Source organism: Homalodisca vitripennis, chromosome 8 (genome assembly GCF_021130785.1).
Source record: "Homalodisca vitripennis isolate AUS2020 chromosome 8, UT_GWSS_2.1, whole genome shotgun sequence".
Taxonomy (NCBI): domain Eukaryota; kingdom Metazoa; phylum Arthropoda; class Insecta; order Hemiptera; family Cicadellidae; genus Homalodisca; species Homalodisca vitripennis.
This window is the reverse complement of record NC_060214.1, coordinates 114,739,411-114,760,549: the sequence shown is the minus strand read 5'-3', so window position 1 is coordinate 114,760,549 and position 21,139 is coordinate 114,739,411. Positions and strand designations below refer to the sequence as shown.

Here is a 21,139-nt window from a genome sequence, read left to right as displayed (position 1 = left end):
AATTGGTGAAAATTTTACGTTTATCAGTAAAACATAAGTGTGTTATAAAAAATATACGCAAAGCAGATCTAATCAACCCGTGGTATTTCTCAGTCTTAATGCTTAAGCCGAGCACAACAGCCTGTGGCGGACTTCGAATCAGACATGGCGGTTGATTAAATCTGCTCATGGTGGTAAAAGGGTTGATAGAATAGTTTGGTAAGCGCAAGAATTCAATTTTCTCGATTGAACACATCAGGGTAAGCTAATATATTGTTTTAGTACAATAGAATAGAATATTTATTCACCAAAGAGACATTTCATTAGAAATGTATAAGGCAAGTCACAATAATATGCAACCCTGGGATTTATGACAAGAAGCCTTCTTCAGTCAATTGATCGGATACACACTCACTAATTAAATAAAATGCTTGTTTAAGAAAAATTTGACTTGTTATTAAACTGAAAGTAGCTTAACTGCCTTACAGTTAGAGGAATTTTATTGAATAACTTGCAGGACATGATCAAATGACTTTTAACATTTTGTTTAACCTATGAGATGGTACATCAACAAGACAACTAAACCTAGTATGAGAATGTATTTAATTTCTTACCTGCACTTTCTCAGGGTACTTTTTTTAAACAAAACAAACTTCTAATAATGTAGAGGGAAAACAAAGTATTAATTCTGAGGTTTCTACATAATTCTCTACAATGTTCAAATTTAGTAGCTCCTGGTATGACTCCTGTGCTTCTGTGATAGTGAAGCACCACCTCAGACAATTAGACCATTATTAATATGGGTCTGAAACAGCCCAAAGTAAGCTTGTGTAGACTGTGTAGACTGTCCCTATCTAATTCATCACTAAGGCGCTTCAGAGCAAAAATACTCTCCAAAGTTTTTTTGAGGCCAATAATATGTTGATTCCAACACAGTTGGGTTAAAGGTTAAGCCCAGAAATTTTGGAAAATTGTTATTAGATTTTTCTTTTATGCCTAATTTTTTTTTTTTTTTTTTTTTTTTAAAGGAGAAGCCAATCCCCTTTTAAGCCTTATTCTGCCCATCTTCATAGGCCACTGGCCTGTGCGAGGATCTTATCAAACAAAATAAGGGGGAGAGTCGATACAGTACAAGGTCAATGGTACTGATAAAAAGTGCAAGGGTCACAGACAGGATTCGAACCTGCGCTATCTCTAACTCAGACTCAAAGGTCGACGTCTTAGACCGCTCGGCAATCGGCGCTCCCATATACATAAAATATAAAAATACTTTGTTTTTTCTTCAATTAAGACTAAATGATTCGCAGCCAACGAATTTTGAGCTAATTTTTCATTTAATTTTGAATTTTACAATGCTTGGCTGCAACTTAAATGCTTGTTGATGATAGTGGTGTCATCAGCATACAAGACAACCTCCGATGGCACATTCTCACCTAGGTCATTAATCATAACCAGGAAAAGCAATGGTCTAAGGATAGCGCCCTGTGGCACACCATGAGTGACATCCAGACAAGAGGAATAAAGATTGTTAAAAGTGACAAATTGTTTATGACCATGTAGATGTAGTGTGGGTACTCTGATGTAATTCTATAGTAACTTTAGTACTGAATGGTGCCTGTTCCCGGATCCATTTTAGTTTTACTTTACCTATATTTTTAGCCTGAATACTATTTTTGTCCCATTTCTTAATAAAATTGTGTATGTGAATAAATAATCAAATTGTTGAAAAAAAAGAAAAGAAGCGGTATTCTTCTTGAAAAAATGTTTTTTATTTTGTCAATACTTGTGTACAGGTAGCATAGTACTAGCACCTGGTACCCCCTGTGGCTCTGGTTTGAACAGTCAGGCAGCCGAACAACTGGGTCTGCGGGTTGGTACGCCTGTTGCTACTTCTATCATCGATGCCCATGCTGGTGGGCTGGGCATGATTGGCTGCACTGCAGACTCTAACAAGTCCACGGACTACTGTTCTCGGCTAGGTGAGCCCATCATTCCTTTGAATATAGTTATTGTTGAAGAAACATAAATGTTATGTACCATTTTATTATTGTTGATGAATTCTTTAGGGTTATAATTAGCAGTTACCTATTACATCAGTGTTAACTGTTAAAAGATCCAAAAGCCAAACAAAATTTCCATGGGCTCTTATTTCATGTTTAATGTGTGAAGAAGCATTTCTGGTTTAAATAAATTATTTTTCACAGGCTGTAGTGGAGTTTGCGTTGTTGCATGATAATATAGCGTCTGTCTGAAAAACTTCTTAAATAAAAAAGTATATTTTTGGCCCATATCATCTGTTTTCGGACTAAGTTATTCCTGGTGTCCTAATAGCATTATTTGCATTGTCGGCCAGATCAAAAAAATACATATGTGGCCTGAAAATTCTACTTTAGTAAAAAAGTGTCTTCTTCCAGCCATTGTAACCCACTTCCGGTTTTAGGTATTTCATTTTTTTCTAAAATACGTAGGCAAGACAAAATATTAAAAATTGTCCAATACTATTAATTTGAAAATACTTTGAGGAGTAACTAATTAAGGCTGTTTAATATTATTAAACTAGCAGACTAACCTAACCTTCAGAGAGCCAACCAACTCTTGAAATAAGATAATTTTGGTTTGCAATAACGAAAACAAAAATTAACTAGAGAACATAATAAATCAGTAAGTATTAATGTAACATCTAGCGTTAAGTCCTCGACTTATGGAATTATTTTGTGGGGAAAATCAGGATGAAACTGTCACTGACTAGTTGCCTCCTTCTCACCTTTCATGCAGCCATGCTCTTTGATTGCAGACATCTGCCATGCCACCCAGACTCCCAGACAACCTGTGTCGTGTCTCTGCTGCTGGTTTGTGGACTGATTTTATGATTTTACGTGTGTCATTGATTCTTTGGGTGTTTTATATTTCATTGATGTTGGTTGTGGATTTGATGTACACTTTTCAATTATTGTGTAGCTTGATTTTGGCATGTTCAGCACCTTATTTGTTGCTCTTTTTTTTACCAACATGTTTATTTAACCACATATTTTAGATTTGTACACCTGATGAAGAGACCGGATACCAGTATCAAAATGTTTCAGTTGGTTTTGTTGCATTTCTGATGAGAATGAGTTTGTAACATTCCTGTTATATTGTCATACAATTGTTCATTAGAAAAAATAAATCAAGTAAAATATTTTTACAGATAGATTATATAGCTCTGATAATAAAGCTCAGTTTCAGCTCTTGCACAATTCACACACACTACACAAGATATTAGTGGCTGCAGTATAATAAGTGGCCACCATGATAGTGAAATTAACAAACCAAATATTAACTAGAAGTACCTAAACTATTGAATAAAATAATGTTATAATTATAATTCCTTACAACTGATTTTTGCAATTTTTTTTAAATGTATGAAATAACAAATAAAAAAAAATTAATTCAAACAAAGTTAAATCTTTTGTATGGTTTTTGATGAACGGTTTAAGATTCAAGAAATTTTATTGTTGTTAAGCATTTACAATAATACACATAACAACGTCAACATTAAGTGTGAAGTAAAAAGAGCTAAAAATATAAAGAATTAACAATAACTTAAAAGTGGTATAACATTAAAAACAATCTAAAACTAGTTAACAAGAATAAGCACATAAGATATTTAGTTAAGATAAAAAACATGAGAAAAAAAGAACTACGTTAACATTAAAAATTATACAAGGAACCACCAGAGAGTGCAGTTGGCGGCGACCAATAGAATGGACTGGCTTGCGCGACGTTGCCACACAACTGCCGCTGCCGCCCGGCACGGCTGGCGCATTGTGGCTGATAAACTGCTGCGCTATCACAACTAACACTGATACTAAACATTTAAAACTTATCAGTATAATTGAAAAACAATATTTAAAATGCGTTGACAGTTTGCTATATTATATTTAAATTACTTGTATAGTTTATTAATGTTATTACAAACTAACTATCGATTAAAACAAACAAATCGTCCCGTCAGTTAGTCAGAGTAAAGTACTTGCTTATTTCCATACGATACAACAATCTTTTCAGTGATTTTAAACGATTACTAAACACACACAAAATTAGTATACATGTTGCTTATATTGGACACTGCATGACGTGTTGCTTGATTAAAAATAATTTAAAAAATTTAACAATATAATCAATTTTAAAATTATTGAACAATTATATTTTTAAATTATGAAATAATCAAATTTTCCACTAAATAACTTTTAGGGCCTTCTATTTTAAAACTTACTTTAGAACTTTATAAGAAAGTGCATTCATATTATAAAAATACTTGTGCTGAATGATTTTTCAACTATGGCCAGTTGAAATATTTAAATCACCCACGTGTGAAAACAATTTTACATAACACAGATTCAAGACTATTAATAGCCAGGTTGTAAAAATGCTTTCAAATGGTTATAAATTTATGAGAACCGAAGTGCGTAACAAAACCGTTGCGGCAACAATTCCCACCGTTATGTACTGAATAAGTATATTTATGGAAAAGAACATAATATGTTCTTTATGATATATTATACATTTTTAATAAATATGAAATATATTATATTTCAGTTGTATTTGATAACTTTCTTACCAAATTGAAAATCCATTTAACATAACATGATTATACTATGCAAACATGTAATGCCTTATTATATATCAGTGATAATGGCATTATCTAACTGTTAAATACGGGAAATTAACGTTTTTGCGGTATTTTTATGTTTTCTTTTTAATTTATATTTCGGCTAAAGATTTTAATCCTACGATCTTCGTATATGAGTAATATAATACAATAATTTATTTCAATCCATTTAACTCAACATGGAAATAAGCTACAGAAATGTACTTTTTTTTTTTTAATGACCTTAAAATTACATTTCGTAATACGTAGTTAATTAATTCAAGACAGCTCTAACATTTCTTTCGAGCGTAACGGTTAAGTATTTTAAGAACACTGGACTCGCGCGGCTTGTGGTTACAGCGGGGAACAAGTTTGGCAACGTCGCTCAGTTCTCGTTGGCCGCTCCAAGGTCACGGGCAAAATAGGCTCCTCCCTCAACTGCACTCTCTTGTGGTTTTGTGTATAAGGTTACTCATATCACAGGCCATGAATACAATTTAGTATAGAATACAAAACATTTTCTTTTAACCACTTCCCTAAGACTACTTGAAATTTGTTTGGCCGCAAGTAAAATGGTGGTGAAAAAGTGTTAATTGTGTCGTAAGCTGTCAGACACGTTTATCCTTCAAAATAGGAAGTAGTAAGCCTTACACAGTTTTGTTTGTTACATTTAATAAATACACATAAGATAGTGTTTAATTAATCATAAAAGTATTACATTTTATGATATTAAAACATAGCTATAAAAATCAGTGGTGTAATTTGAAATATGTGTAACGTAACTTTGGTTTTTATTGTTGGGTAGTTTAGATGATAAGAAATATCGATGATTCTGTTTTTGTGGTGGACACTTATTATACTAAAGACATAATAGTGGATAAAATACAATTAGACCTAATTTTGTAATGTCAGAGAGCTTTTGATGTGTACAGAGTGTTTTCCATCCACTACTGTACTTATATAACACATAGTTTAACACGTTTTCATAATCAAATTTTCAATGTCTTAAATGATTTCTATTTTCAGTTTTTTGATAGCTTATCACTTATGTTCCAGGAAGGTGAGTATTCAAGTAACGTTTAATTGATCTAAGCTGTATCTGATTATCTGAAGATAAAGCACAATCAGAAGAGTTGGTTATGTAAAATTGCTGTTTACTACTTGTATTGAACCTTTTCCCCTCACATCAATCCAAAAATCTATAGATTTCAGAAATTTAATTTTGAATTAAAAAATATAAACCAACTATAATGCGTAATGTTTTTTTTTTATTTGTACAATGGATATTTTGAATTCAGAGAGTTTATCATTAGATACATAGATCAACATGTGTTATTTGTTTTGATCTACACCACTAATGTGTAATTCTGAGGTGTACATTTGGTAACAGGTGTTGATGTTTCTCCGAAGTTAATGCTTGTTATCAATGTTTTGTTATGAAAATTGGAAATTATTTAGCTTTGCCCACAGAAACCATTTCTGTTGATAAGAATTTATTGTAGAAAACAGTTTTTTGTAAAGAAGTTACAGTTCATCAGTTATGACGTATTAGTGTTATATTCAGGATCAAATGGATTTACAGGGATTGCATGAGTTTGCTGTGGTTTATTCAGTAATACTATTTGTATAGCACTTTTTCTTACTCCTTTGTTTATAGATAAGTCATCTGCCTCTAAAGTTCGAGAAAAACTACAAATTTACAGTTAGGGTAAATGAATTCTTAAATTAAAATATTTATATATCGTTCTCGGTATGTGTGATTTGAATTTTGAATTGAACACTAGTCAGTTTTTCAAATTTGGACTGAGTTGTAATTGCCATGAGAGCGAGTTTGCATCGTATAACCACATAGCCTGCTGTTCTAGAAACCGATAGAGAAGTTTCTCCAACATATTGATCATCAGCTGCATTAATGTTTGTGGAGGTTGAAATAAGGTATCAGAAGTGGTATAAATATTAAATGATAATTTTTCTCAGCTCATATTCTTGACTTCAGCTCAGCTTGAAAAACTTCTAACTTAGACACAAATAAATGTTAAATCAGCGTCAGCTAATTCAGACCCTCAAAGTGATGACGTTCAGTATCTTTATCTAGTTGTCTGATGAAGATATGACTATCAGTTCTGTGCCTCAAAGTCAATTTCATGTGTGTCTAGTTGGAGAAAATATGATCTGAGAAAAAAATAACAAGGAGTAAAGACCTGCTTTCAAACAACATCCGCCAGGCTGCAGATTTTACTGTACCAGTACACAGAATGGCACTGTGTTCAGAAAAGCCATCAAACGCAGGATCCAGGCTTTTTAATGGGTGTTAACGCCATACATTTCTCAAAGATATTGCAATAAAGAGTCTTCATCAAATCTCAGAACAGTTGTGATACCACAAAGAGAGAGCTAAGGATACAGTTGTTGTACCATCCTTTTTATACAATTGATGAATTCCTAAATTGGAATTATGAGAGGAATATTGAAACTCATACGTAAATTATAGCACTGTTTTGACGTAATAGTAATTCTCAATGAATGTAAAAAAAATTCTTTGCTTGAAGTTTGTTTTTGACGATGGAAGGATTGTAAAGTAAATAGGATTTTCCGGACATTTGCCATCATTCAGTGATACAAAAGATCAGTAACAGTACGTTTAGAGATCTGCAGTCTAAAACATGCACTTAATAAAAAAGTTTTAAGTTAGTGAAGTTGACACACAACATGGTGGTTGTGATTCCTGACTTACACGTGTCACAACGCTCTGGTATGATTTGTTTTACAGTAACCAAGTTTGTAATTTATGTGTTAGGTTAGTTATTTACTTGAAGAAGATATCAGATTGCAGATCTAGAAATGTAGTGTTACTGTTTTATTGTATCACTGAACGATGGTAAAAATAAAGTTTATTGTGTACTATGTAAATGATCGTTTCATATTTGTAACCTTTCTAAATGGCACCATTTCGACTCCACCAAAATTATAGTGCCTTATTACCGATTTTCTTCATAGGGAAAATTCCTCTTTTGATTTCAAGAAAACCCAGGTTGTGTACTAAGGCAGTATTTTTTTGCAAATACCATTCCCATGAAACCTGAACCTCATTGACTCTTGGCTCCTAGGCTATAGATTTACGCTCTATATCTCTTTCTATCTGGGTGACCAAATTTACTGTCCAAAATGTTTTCTCCACAGCCCCAATTGGGAAAACTTTGTAACTCACATCTTATAAAGAGTATGTGGCAGGTCTGATATGTGGAACTTCTACGTGTCACATGGCTGTCAGTCGTGGGCCGGTGTTTGTGCCGGGGGTGTGGGGGCCGTACTACAGCGCCATGGTGCCGGGGCTGTGGCTGAGTGAGGGGGGGCAGAGTGCCACGGGGCGCCTCCTAGATCACATCATCGACACTCATCCAGCCACTGCCTCTCTGCGAGCTCGGACGCCTCACATGTGAGATGTTTGCTGTAGCTGACAGCTTTATGTTCTTATCTTGAAAACAAACTGTTCAAAATACTTGTATGGTTAACTGTTTTTTTTTTTTGTGTGATTTGTGTGATATGTGTTTTGTATTTTTAAATCAGCATTTTTACTCGAAACTTAAGATTTGTTTTGTTGAATACAAGTAATATTCAAACACTAAAAAACAGTTCGGTAGATTTGTATGAATCAGTTGGGTAAAGAGAAGATTTATGAATGTCTACACTGAATGGGTGGTATAATTCAAGATTTAGCATTGCTTTTGAGTTGCCTAGTTCCTAAAAAAATTGTTATTGAATAAATCAAGATACCCAACAATTAGTAAATACATCTAAAAGTAAGACTTTTTAAAATTTTACGAAAATATGAAATTAACATACTTTTATATTAAAAGTCATAAAAATGCGTCAAATTCACAAGAAAACTCAAGGTTTTTCATTGGCCCTTGAAAATTATTTTATAATTCTTATGTCATAATTTATTATATTATACATATTAAAAATGTATTTTGTAATAGATGAGTGGTAATTTATAGTGCAGTTCTTACAACAAAATTTAAAACCATCATGAAATTTGAAAATATACTTCTATTTAGAAACCATTTACAACCCCTGATGGATAGCGGAAAAAGTGAAATAAAAGACAGAATTGTTAAAATATAAAGTTTCCTTTGTACTTTGACCTTGTTTGCACGAAAAACAGCAGCACAAATTTTAAATAACTGTGCAGGTTTAAATATCTAATACATTCTCCTTCTTCAAAATTGTAACAAATACCTAACACAAACAATCAAGTAAATGCCACAATTTTAGTTAAACATAAATGAAACACAATTGATGGATAGCCAGTATAGAAGTATTCGATTGCAACTGTTTGGCAGAATATTTTTTTAATATGGAAAAATAACTTTTAACATGATTTAAAAAAATAAGATCACGACAAACTGATCTCTTCAGTAACAAGACAAGACAATTCTTTATTTTCACATTCATCAAGAAGGAAATGGTGTCAAATACAAATTATCTTAAACATTTTTTCCCAGGTTTGTTGTCATTAGCTGCCTAGGTCTTCACATTCTCTGCGAGTCGGTTCTCCAATTCAAGAATTCTTTTACTGAGTAAAGGGGTCTCTCTTGGAACCAGGAGTGCAGGCTTTTCTTCAACTTCCTTCCTTCCATTTTCTTCAGCTCATCAGGGAGATTATTGAAAAATTTTGCTCCAGCATAGGTTGGTTTTTGTTTCAGAGAGAGTTTAACTTGTGGATTGGCAAAGTAAAGTTATTGGCATGCCTAGTATTGTAAGAGTGAATGTCTTGGTGCTGTTGGACATTATGAGTTGTAGCTATCACAATACATTCTACAATATAAAGGCTGACTACTGTTGATAACCTCCACTCTTTGAATACCCCTCTACAGCTCTCTCTAAATCCCAAGCCGGCCATGATTCTTAGAGCCTTTTTTTGAAGAATGAGGATTCGTTGAAGATTTCTTTCAGTTGAACCACCCCAAACCGCTAAGCCATATCTCATATGGCTTTCAAACAGAGCATGATAGGCTGTTATTGTAGCTTTTGTCGTGCTTATAGCTTTCGTCCTTTTCATGGCACAGATTGCTGAGCTAAGTTTAAGGCATAAGTTATTAATATGATTTAGCCATGAGAGTTTGTCATCAACAGTGATTCCAAGATAATTAGTTGAGCTGGTACCAAGATTTGGTAGATCTGAAATGTCATCCTTCTTGTTCCCAAATGAAATTTGTTTCGTCTTTGATTCATTGAAAACCAGGTCATTGTTTCTACAGTAGTCCATAGCATACATGACTAAATTACTGTATGAATGTAAAACGTTAGGAAAATCATTAGTAAATAATATAAAAAAGTACAGGCCCCAACACAGATCCTTGCGGTACACCACGGTCCATTGACAGGACCTCAGATCTAGAAATTGTAGTAATTCTTTTTATGGTCTGAGTCACTTCTACAACCTGGCGTTTTTCCTTCAAGGTATGCTGAGAACCATGAAAGTGCTGTTCCTTGGATTCCTAGATGAAAAAGTTTTTCTTATAATCAAGTCATGGCTTAGACAATCAAATGCCTTACTCAAGTCAAGTTGCACTTCCACTACATTATTTCCAGCCTCGATATTGTCCACAATGTGCTCAAACAGATCTACTATTGCAGTCATGGTGGATCGTCCCTTAATAAAACCATGCTGTTCCTCTGTCAAAAGGTTGTTCAGTTGAAGATGCTTGAAAAGTCTAGAGAGTACAATTTTCTCAATAATTTTGGATTCAGTTGGAATTAAAGATATTGGCCTAAAATTTTCTGATTCAGATTCAGATAATTCTTTATTCATAGGTATTACAGTCAATACATTGAATAGTGTCATTAACTTAAGTATTCAACATTTCTTAAAATTAGGCTAATTTTACTTTATTGCATTTATAATTCCTTAAAAGAGTATAATACTTTGATTGTTAGCTAATCCTTAAGTATTTTTTAAAACTTATTGAATGATGGTTCAGCCTTAATATGTTCTGGAATTTTGTTAAAAAATTTAATTCCTGCATACTGAGGTTTCTTGCAAAAAAATGCCGAATGATGAGTGGGAATAGCAAAATCTTTACTTTGTCTGGTGTTATACATGTGAAAATCACTATTAAATATTTGATCATGATATCTTTGTTTTAAAGATACAATTACTTCGTAAACATAAAGGCTATAAACTGTAAGAATGTTTAATTTTGAAAAGTGTTCTTTAACTGAGGTTTTTGGTTTCAGGTTCTGAATAATTCTAATAGACTTTTTTTGCATTTTTAGAATAGAATCAAGATTTTTTTGGCTAGTTGCACCATATAAGGAGATTCCAAAACTGATAATTGAATGAATGTAAGAAAAATATACAATTTTCAGTGTATTATGATCACATAGGTATCTTAATTTGCTCAATGCATAAACACCAGATGATATTTTTGACATAACCTTCTGGACATGTGCGTCCCAGCTGAGGCTATGGTCCAGTTTCAAACCTAGAAAGTTTGTTTCATTTACTTGATTAATTTCAAAATCACCTGTACAGATTTTTGGATCAGATTTATTTTTAATGTTTCTTTTTTGAAAGGAGATGAGATTAGTCTTTTCAAGTTAGTCTTCAATAAGTTATTTTTGGTAAAGTACTGTGAAAGGTCTATTAATATTTTATGCAATTTAATTTCTATATCATTCCAGGAAGGTTAATTTATATTAATACTTGTGTCATCTGCATATAAGCAAATGCCACTTGAACAACAGAGTTCTGGAAAATCTGTTAAATAGCAAACAAATAGTATTGGTCCTAAAATTGATCCCTGAGGGACACCATGTTTTATGAGTTTTGCATTAGATTTGTAATGATTTACGATATTTTTACCATCAAGATAGGTTAATTCAACCAACTGTTTACGGTTTTCAAGGTAGGATTTAATCCAGTCATAAGATTTGCCTTTAATGCCTAGTTTGTATAATTTTTCTAGTAAATTGGAGTGATAAATAGAATTTGCTAAGATCTATCAAAAGTCCAACAGTTTTTTTATTACAATCCAAAACATCTATTACTGATTCAATAAAGGAAGTGGCTGCTGTCGTCACTGATCTCCCTTTACGGAAACCATGTTGACAATTATGAATTAAATTATTTGTTTCCAAATAATCTACAAGTTGATTACACATAGCTCTCTCAAATATTTTGGAAATGGAAGGTAAGAGTGATACTGGCCTGTAATTTTCAACATTCCTTCTGTCTCCTTTTTTGTAAAAAGGTATAACTTTAGACATTTTTAATTTTGATGGAAATTTACCTAAAATAAAAGATGAATTGATAAGATGAGTAATTGGTTTAATTAATGGTTTTTTTGCCTTCTTAATTAGACTCATCGATATTTCATCAAAACCACTGCTTTTTTTTGTTTTTTAGATTGTTAATTCTATGTGGTGTTTACTGGATTTTTTGTGAAGAGGGATAACTTTGGAAATTTTCATACTTGAGGGGAAAGTACCATGCAGAAGAGACAGTTGTGTGATATAAAAAATCGGTACCGCTACTTCATTTTTACAAAATTTTAGAATTTTTGAGGATATTTCATTTAAGCCAAAAGAGGATTTTGTTTTTAGTGAGTCTATTACTTTACTTATTTCTTCAATTGATGTGGGTTCCATAGAGGTGAGTGGCATTCCAACAGGTGGGTTCTGAACAAATTGCATTGTTGGGTTGATGCACAGGTTCTGTTTGAGAGTTTCATCAGCAATAGTTGAGAAATAGTTGTTAAAATGGTTGGCTATATCTATAGGGTCGTCAATTTTGTCTCCGTTTTTAACTATGAAGTCAAATCCAGAAATTGTGTCCTTGTGCTGATGATTTCTCTCGCTGTTTATGACCTCCCAAACAGCCTTATTTTTGTTAGCAGCATTGTCAATATGAGCAGCACTAGCCTCTTGTCTTAAGGTCCTTAGTTTTAAGTCGTAAGCCTTCTTTAGCTGCGTAGAAGTTTGTTTATCCTCTTGGCTGCCAGAAAGACAATATCTCTCATTTGCTTTAAGAAAATCTTTCTTTAGGCGGAGAGCTTCTTCGTCATAGCATGGTCGAGCTTTTGGTTTTGCCACAACTCTGAATTTCTTGATTGGACAAGTGAGATCTAAAAAGTATGTTATTGTCTTCAAATATTGTCTGTAGGCCTCTTCCACACTATCTTGTTGAAGTAAATTAGTCCAAGATTCCTCAGCCAAATATCGTTTGAGATTTGTTAAGTTCTCTGGACTTACGTGTCGATGAGAGGAGGTAGTAGTTTTTTTTTATTCAACAGACAGAGGCAGATAACAAAGTTGTCCGAAATGGTCACTTATACCAGTATGGAGAATTTTCACTTGAGATTCATCAATTTCAGCATTTGTGCAGATAGCATCTATGGAGGACTGATGACCTTGAAATACTCTGGTCGCTGAAAGTTGGAGTCGTGTCATGTTATGGGACAAAAGAAATTCATCAAACATAATAGTTTCCCTAGTAGGTCTTAAAATGTCAATATTTATATCCCCAATCAAAATAATTCTGCTGTGAGTCGGAATGTTATCCAGAACTTTATGAAGGACCTCGATAGCTTCTGCTGTGATGTCAATCAGATTATTAGGAGGCCGATATACACCTATCATATAAAGTTGTTCTTTTCCAGAAAGTTTGATAGAGGCAACTGTTACTTCACAGACTAGGGGTATACTGAGGTGTTCCATTTCCAAACTTGTAGTTTCATTCTCTATTTTGTTACTTTTGTATATTGCTACCCCTCCTTTAATGTTATGCACTCTTCCAAATGCGGAGACCAGAGTATAACCATTTAATTGCGTATTTATGATGTTATTTGCATGTTGTCCGTGTTCTGTGACAACTACCAAATCTGGCTTGAGAGAGGATAATAAATGGTTTAATCTCTCCACCTTGTTACTGATCCGGTTGACATTTTGATGGAAAATCGACAATATGTTTTTCTCCATCCAAACCAGGCCTTTGAGTGTTAATTGTTATTCTGTGGCCTTTTTCAGGTGGCTGTCCTCTAAAAAAGGACCTGTTGAGGAGGTTGCCATCTGTGTGCAAGGTTCATCTGAAGGGTTAGGTTCAGAGTGCTCTGGCAGCAATTCTAATTCAATAGCACTACTTTTATAGCTCTCATTGATTTTTTTGTAGGATTCTATGTGCTTTACGAAGAATTCTTCTAGAGCTTCATAATGACTGCGGACTTTTGCAGTTATTGGCGGTTTCTTTGCCAGCACTTTTATTTTTGGATTCACACCCCCTTGCCTGTCCTTATTAGCTGTAAATCTTGCTACCTGTAAGGAAACACTGAAAACGTTGTTTCTTTTATTGTTAGTAGGTTTTTCAACTCGCTCAGTTTTTGACGGCAGGTTTGTCTGGCTCCTGGGGTTGATTTTGGATGGGCATAAGTCTTCCAACTAGACATTGTGCTATTGTTCAGTTTTTGTCGGCAGGTTTGTCTGGCTCCTGGGGTTGATGTTGGGTAGTCTTTGGTCATCGTGCTTCTGTTCAGTTTTTGTCTGCAGGTTTGTCTGGCTCCTGGGTTGATGTTGGATAGGCGTTAGTCATTGTACTTTCGTACAGTTTTTGTCTGCAGGTTTGTCTGGCTCCTGGGGTCGAAGTCAGTGATTCATTTGTCCCGGGTTTAGTCAGGTTATAATTTAAAATTTGAGTGCAGATAGGTTTACTCTCCACAGTTAAATGATCCAAATTGCTGAGCTGTTTTGTTTGATTAGTAGACAACTATTGAAGCTGTGAAGACAATGCTATCATCATATTTTCCATATTTTCTTGTTTTTTATTTATGTTTAGGATTTGGAGCAGCAGATATGGAGAGGCTGTTGCAGATGAGGGATCATTCTCGATGCCTTGGGTACTGATGGTTGATTTGGACATATTGATGTCGATTTGATTTTCAAATTTAACTTGCAGGGTTTTTATTATTTTGTCTTTCTCATTCATCTTACAAATGTAATCAAATTATTTGCCCCATTTTACACTCATGCTCATCAAAAGGTATCTTGGTTTTTTCCGTCGCAGTTGGGTTTCTCTATCAAGTGAAGCTTGCATATCGTCTAGACAGCGTTGTAGTGCTTCTAGTCTCTCTGTGTATCTTTCTTTTTCATTATTAAGTTCTTCAATCTGTTCTTCATAGCTAGCAAGTTCAGCTTTGAGTCTGATGTTTTGTTCTTTCAAGGTATTATTCTCGTTGAGTAGTACAGAGCCTATTTTTGCAGCCATTTCAAGCTTTCCCTCTTCACTGGCTGTATTTTCAAAAAAGTTGTTCTCAATTAGGCTATGTTCAAGTTCTCTAATAGAAATGTTTGGAGAAAGAGAAATGAGAAAGTTTATTGTCTTTAAACATAAAATATGCAATCGACAAAGTCATTCTATGCTAAAGCTTAAATCCCACTATTATATATTGTGTACATTAACAAACTTGTCTAGCGGGCTTAGTCAATGTTACAGGTAATAATTATTACATTCTTTCATCAACCAGGCTTAGCTCTAATTTAGCTAAAATTTAAAAATTTAACAACGATATAACAGAAGAATTTACAAAAGGATAAATTGTAATAGATAAATTATTAACAATTAAATAAATAACAGGGGGTACTACACTAATTTTAAAATCTTAAGGTACTAATATCACAGGCCAAATAACTTTGTACAGAGTACAACGCTTTATCTTTGAGCCAATGTTCTAAAACTGCCTTAAATCTTTTTAATGTTACATGCCATGCCTCTTGAGGCAGTTTATTGAACATCTTTAATTTCATAATACAGTGACTACTTCTAGTTTTTTCTAATTTTATTGGTAACATTTCTATCATATGGTTTTTTCCTAGTAGGATATCTGTGAACTTCTTGTCTAACCCTGAGTGTTTGTAGATTTTCTTTAACATCAACCAAGCAACAGTAAATGTATAGGCTAGGTAGAGTCATTATCTGTAGTTCTTTAAAAAGAGGCTCACAGGACTCTCTTTCTGGGACATTTTTTTATTACCCTTAGGGCTCTCTTTTGCCATATGAAAACCTTTTGAGAACCACAGCTATTACCCCATAGTGTAATGCCATATCTAAGATGAGAATGGAAAAAGGCATAATAGGTAGTAATTAGCATATTCGTTGTCACAGAATTCAAAAGCTTACGTAAAAGAAATGTGACTCTAGATAATTTTTTGCATAACTCTTGAATGTGTTGGTCCCAGCTCAATCTACTATCTAGGTGAAGTCCCAACAGTTTTACAGGCTTTACATCTTTATAAATATAGTGAGTCAAGGAAAAAATAATTTTTTCTGTTTTGTTACTATTTATAACAAGGTTGTTTGCTTCAAACCATTCTAATGCAGTTTCTATGGCTTGTGTTTCGTCCTCAAGCAGTGTATCCAAACTTTTATTCCAGCTCAAAAGTGTAGTATCATCAGCGTATAAAACTGATGGGCAAGGTAAATTAAAAGCTATGTCATTCATTGATATGATGAATAAAAATGGTCCAAGGACAGATCCTGCATTCACACCTTTAAAACTTCAGGACCATTGTTCATGTTTGTGTTAGTTTTACAGGGGAAGCTTATATTTGAATCAGCTGTCACTTGAGAAAGTAGGTTTGAAGAGTCTGTATTACATTTGTTGCATTTCCAGTCATTTATTTTATTGAAGGACATTTTTTTAAGAGTTTTTTCACTGATATTCTGACAGCCAGCATGGTAGCCAACATAGCTTTCATTCCCGTAGAGTGAAAATTCCTACTGTGATGGTAATTGGAAGTTCGTTTACATTACGAGCTCAATCTCAACACAGTAGTCCAAACAATCTACATGTTAACATTTGTTTTATTAAAACTTACTAGCATCATATTCGTTGAATTTTAACTACCTCTTTTGACAACACTATTCATTAATAACACACACATTATAAAATTATTTGGGTTAATATTTGAATTGTTGGTTTAATATGTGGTAACATGAAACACTGACTAGACTCTAGTCAATGTTCAGAGGAAGGGTCAAAATACAAAACACATCTGAATAGATATCAATCAATCAATCAATCAATCATCTTTATTCATATTTGCACAGTAAGTACAAGAATAGTGTCATATTTTATCTTATTTCTATATATATATTTTTTTTTTCTTAGTAGTACACTATCATTACAATACAGAATTGTAAACAATCTAAAGACAGAACAATGCCATTACACACTCATTTATACTTAATTAAAATTTTTTATAACCACCAAACTAACATATTTTATTGCTGACATTTTAATTGTTGTGAGAAATAAACTCTTCTATAGAGTAAAAAGCAGCATGTGCTAAGAATTTTTTCAACAAACTTAAAAAGGTATTAGGGTTTTGCTCTTTTTTTATGATTTGGGGTAAATATTAAAAAAATTTATTTCCTTTAAAAGTGGGTTTTTTTTCAAAAAATAATAATTTATGAGGTTCAACCAATCTATGTGACCTAGTGTTATACCTATGGGATGTATTACCTATTGCAATTCTTTTACTGATAAATACAAATTTAACTGACTCGTAAATGTACAAACTGTAAACTGTAAATATATTAAGTTCTGAAAACAAATGTTTAACAGAGTCTGTTTGCTTCAAATTAAACATGATTCTTAGTGCCCTTTTTTGTTGCATTAAAAGTTGGTCCATATTTCTTTTTGTTGTTGATCCATAAATGCAAATTCCGTAGGAAATATGTGAATGGATTAAAGCATAATATAAATTTTTTAAAGTTTCAATATTACATGAATGGGCTAGTCTCCTTAAAGCGTAAAGACCGCTAGACGTTTTACGAATTACAAGATTAACATGTTCTTCCCAGGCTAAGTTTTCGTCTATAGTCAAGCCTAGAAATTTTGTTTCCTCCACCTGCTCCAATATTTCATTGTCCACAAATACTGTAGGAAAAATTTTATTCCTTGTTTGTTTTGTTGAAAAGGAAACAAAACTAGATTTAGATGAGTTTAAAAGAAGGTTTTTACTGTTTAAAAAGTCTTTTATTAATGATAGGCCAATGTACGATGAAAATTCAACTAATTCTTCAGTTTTTGCATTTATGATTACATTAGTATCATCTGCATAAAGACAGACCTTATTGTTGATATCCTGTACTACTCCAGGTAAACCTTTTAGGTAGCACAGGAATAATAAAGGACCTAAAATCGATCCCTGTGGGACTCCATATTGTACTTTTAAAAGGTGAGAGGAATATTTTTCTTTATACTTAATTTTTTTACTATCCAAGAAAATGGTCTATTTCAACATATTGTTTTCTTTGTGATAGATATGATTTGAACTAAGTTAACTCAGTGTTCTCCACTCCTAGATTTTGAAGCACATCCACTAACTTCTTATGTTCCACGCTATCAAAGGCTCTTGACAAATCTAAGAAGATTCCAATTACTTTTTCACCTTTATCGACAGATTCAATAATCGACTCTATAAACTCAACACTGGCTGTTATAGTAGATTTGTTGGACCTAAAACCATGTTGTTCTTTGTCAAGTATCTTATTAGACTCTAGGTATTTATAAAATTGATTAAAAACTACTTTTTCTAAAATTTTTGAAAATACAGGAAGTAAAGATACAGGTCTGTAACACTTGACATCTTCCAAATTACCCTTTTTAAAAATAGGAATGACACGAGCTAATTTAAATTTTTCAGGAAATACTCCTGAAATTAGAGAATGATAATTATATGGGTCAGCGGAGTGTTGATAAAAGGCAAGGCTACCTTAATGATCATAATAGGGATGTCACCATTTCCTGTTGAGTATTTGTTTTCAAAAGAATTTACTATTTTTTCAATTTCGTTTTCTGTTGCCATTTCAAATTTAAATTTTGTGTCCACTGTAGGGAAATTTGACAAATTCAAATTTGCAGAATATTCTGTAATTTCTGGTAACACTAAGTCTTTGACTGCATTAACAAAAAACTCATTGAAAGTATCACATATAGCAATTGGGTCTGTTACGTAATTCTCTTGATAAAATAATTTAATATTTGCCTTACATTTTGGCTGTTTACCTGCTTCCATGTTAACTAATTTCCATGTGGTTTTAATCTTATTTTTGGAATTGACAATTTTTTTCCTCAAAGTAGTTTTTTTTACTATTAGCTATATTACTTTTTAGCTCTCTTTTTTTATGTTTGATTAATAACTTTAAGTTGTTGTCTTTAAACCTTCTAAATTGGGATTCCAATTCTATAATTTCATTCTGTTTTATAATTAATTCTTCATCAATCCATTCTTTTGTTTTACATGGGTTTTCTGTTACATACCGTTTAGGAAAATCTATATCAAAATAATGTTTAAAAATACTGTAAAAACTATCATATTTTAGATTAACAGTAGATTGGTAGACCTCAGACCAAGATTCTGAGCTTAGATGTCTGCAAAAAATGTCTATGTTACTATTTTTAAATTTTCTTACTTCTTTCCTAGTTAAATTTGTGCTATCAGAAACTGCATTCATCAAATTCATTAGTTGACCATCATGATCCGAAATTTGAGTAATTACTCCATTTATACGAACATTGTTTGGTTCTATATTAGTAATAAAGTTGTCAATTGCAGTCTTAGAGTGGTCTGTTACTCGGGTGGGAAAGTTAACCATATACCTCATACCATATATAGACAAAATATTTACAAATCTGTTATAAGTATCATTTTTTATCAGAACATCTATATTAAAGTCTCCTGCAATTACAATTTGTTTAAATTTAGTGCACAAAACATCTAACAGTATTTCTAAATTGTGAAGAAATTGGTCCAGATTTGAGTAGTTCGGAGATCTGTAAATACATCCTAATATAAATGAAAAACTACCTGTTGTTATCTCTGCTAGACAATACTCAAACTCTTTTTCTATTAATAATGACTGAATGGAAGGCATTTCAACACTCTTAAAATCTATATCTTTATGAGTTAAAATTATAACACCTCCACCTCGACCCGATTCCCTTGAAAAACAAGACGCTGTTACATAGTTTGAAATTTGTAGCAAATCCAATTCTTCTACTGTCATTTTGTGTTCGCTAAGTGCAATTAAATCCGGTTTTGATTCTTTAAGGAAAATTTCAAGTAAATCTAAGCGAGATGGAAGATGTTGTACATTGTGATGTAAAATTGATATTGTATTTTTGACTATGTTATTGGAGGAAGCAGGAAATGTACTGGGAATGTGACACTTGGATGAGCAATTGGTTTGGTTAGTCATCCCTGTAAGGTATTTTCTGACATTGGAGAGTTTAAAGAAGGGGAAGGTTTTACATCAAAAGCTTCAATATTTTTTGGTGACATAGTTAGGGTTGTAAAAGGGGGGCTTGGGCAACTGTTTACAGAGAGAGTGTTGTGCTTGAGGTGTGTAGAGAAGGTGGTTTCTTGTGATCTGTTGTGACCTCTAGGTGTAGCTGTGGCTTCTGCGTAGCTGCGATCACCGGGAGACACCGTTGGAGTGGATGTTGGAGTACGGCTCTCGGGAGTAGGTTTCTCAGCTTGCTGTGGTTCTGCAGGCAGTTCATTAATATTTGTCTCTGGTAATAGTGTTGACTCTAAAGTTGAGGATGATGTTTCCAGTTCGGCCAAGATGGTAGTTCTAGAAGAACGCACAGGGGCAGTTTCAATAGTGTTCCTGTTGTTGTTGGAGTTTGAAGAAACTGGGGGAACCTGTTGACTGGCAGTTACTTCTTCTGCCACTTGTTTGTAGATTTCATTTGGAATGAGCATAGTTGTTGGTTTTACTCCAGTATGTAATGTTGAGGTTGATATTTGAACTTCAGTTTCACTTTCAACGACTTTCTTCATGGCAAGATTTTTTATCATTTCAGCAACCCGGTTTTTACCTCTTCGGTTCATGTGTAAACCATGCACTGTGAACATATGCCGAGGCAGGAGATGGAGGGGAAGAAGTTTCACCATGCCATCGTGCACTTCGCCAATGTTCTCCAGTTCAGCATTTATTTTTGTAATATTTTCATCTAGCTCCCAGCGGTCATGCCTCATGGGTAGTGTAGCCAGCAGGAGGGTGGTGTGCTTTGTATTGTTAATTAATGTATGAACATCACTCATGAGCTGCTTGACACCTGATTTCTCAACATTATTTGTGCCTGCCATCACCAAGAGGTAATCAGAGCTGGTCAAACCTTTTGTGATCTCTTCCACATCTTCTACAACCTGGTCAAATCTTGCTCCTGGCCTAACATAAGAACACACATTCAAAGATGACCTTTGTTCAACCATAGTACTGAGCTTTTTCCCATGACTGTCCGCTAGAATGATCAGTTTGGGCCTTGAAGTTGTATTTCCATGCTGAAGGTTAGTTTCTGTTTTAGCATTAGTTTTAGTATTTGGTTTTACAATTGATTTATGAGTGGGCCTTGAATTTTCCTCTGTTTTATCATTTTCAACAATGTCTTCCATTTCAAGAATTTGAAACTGGTTTTCAGTTGTAAAACCGTTTTTTTTGTATGAGAGGCAAACTATTTTTGG

General features: G+C 33.4%; 1 protein-coding gene across 1 annotated transcript in view; it reads left to right on the top strand.

The window, feature by feature from the left end:
* LOC124367936 (FGGY carbohydrate kinase domain-containing protein) overlaps positions 1-21,139 on the top strand; it is a 53,407-nt gene that overhangs the window by 20,193 nt on the left and 12,075 nt on the right. Inside the window, exons 6-7 of the mRNA XM_046825148.1 lie at positions 1,773-1,958; positions 7,841-8,045. Coding sequence (XP_046681104.1) covers positions 1,773-1,958; positions 7,841-8,045 — 391 coding nt within the window. The remainder of the gene's footprint in view (positions 1-1,772; positions 1,959-7,840; positions 8,046-21,139) is intronic.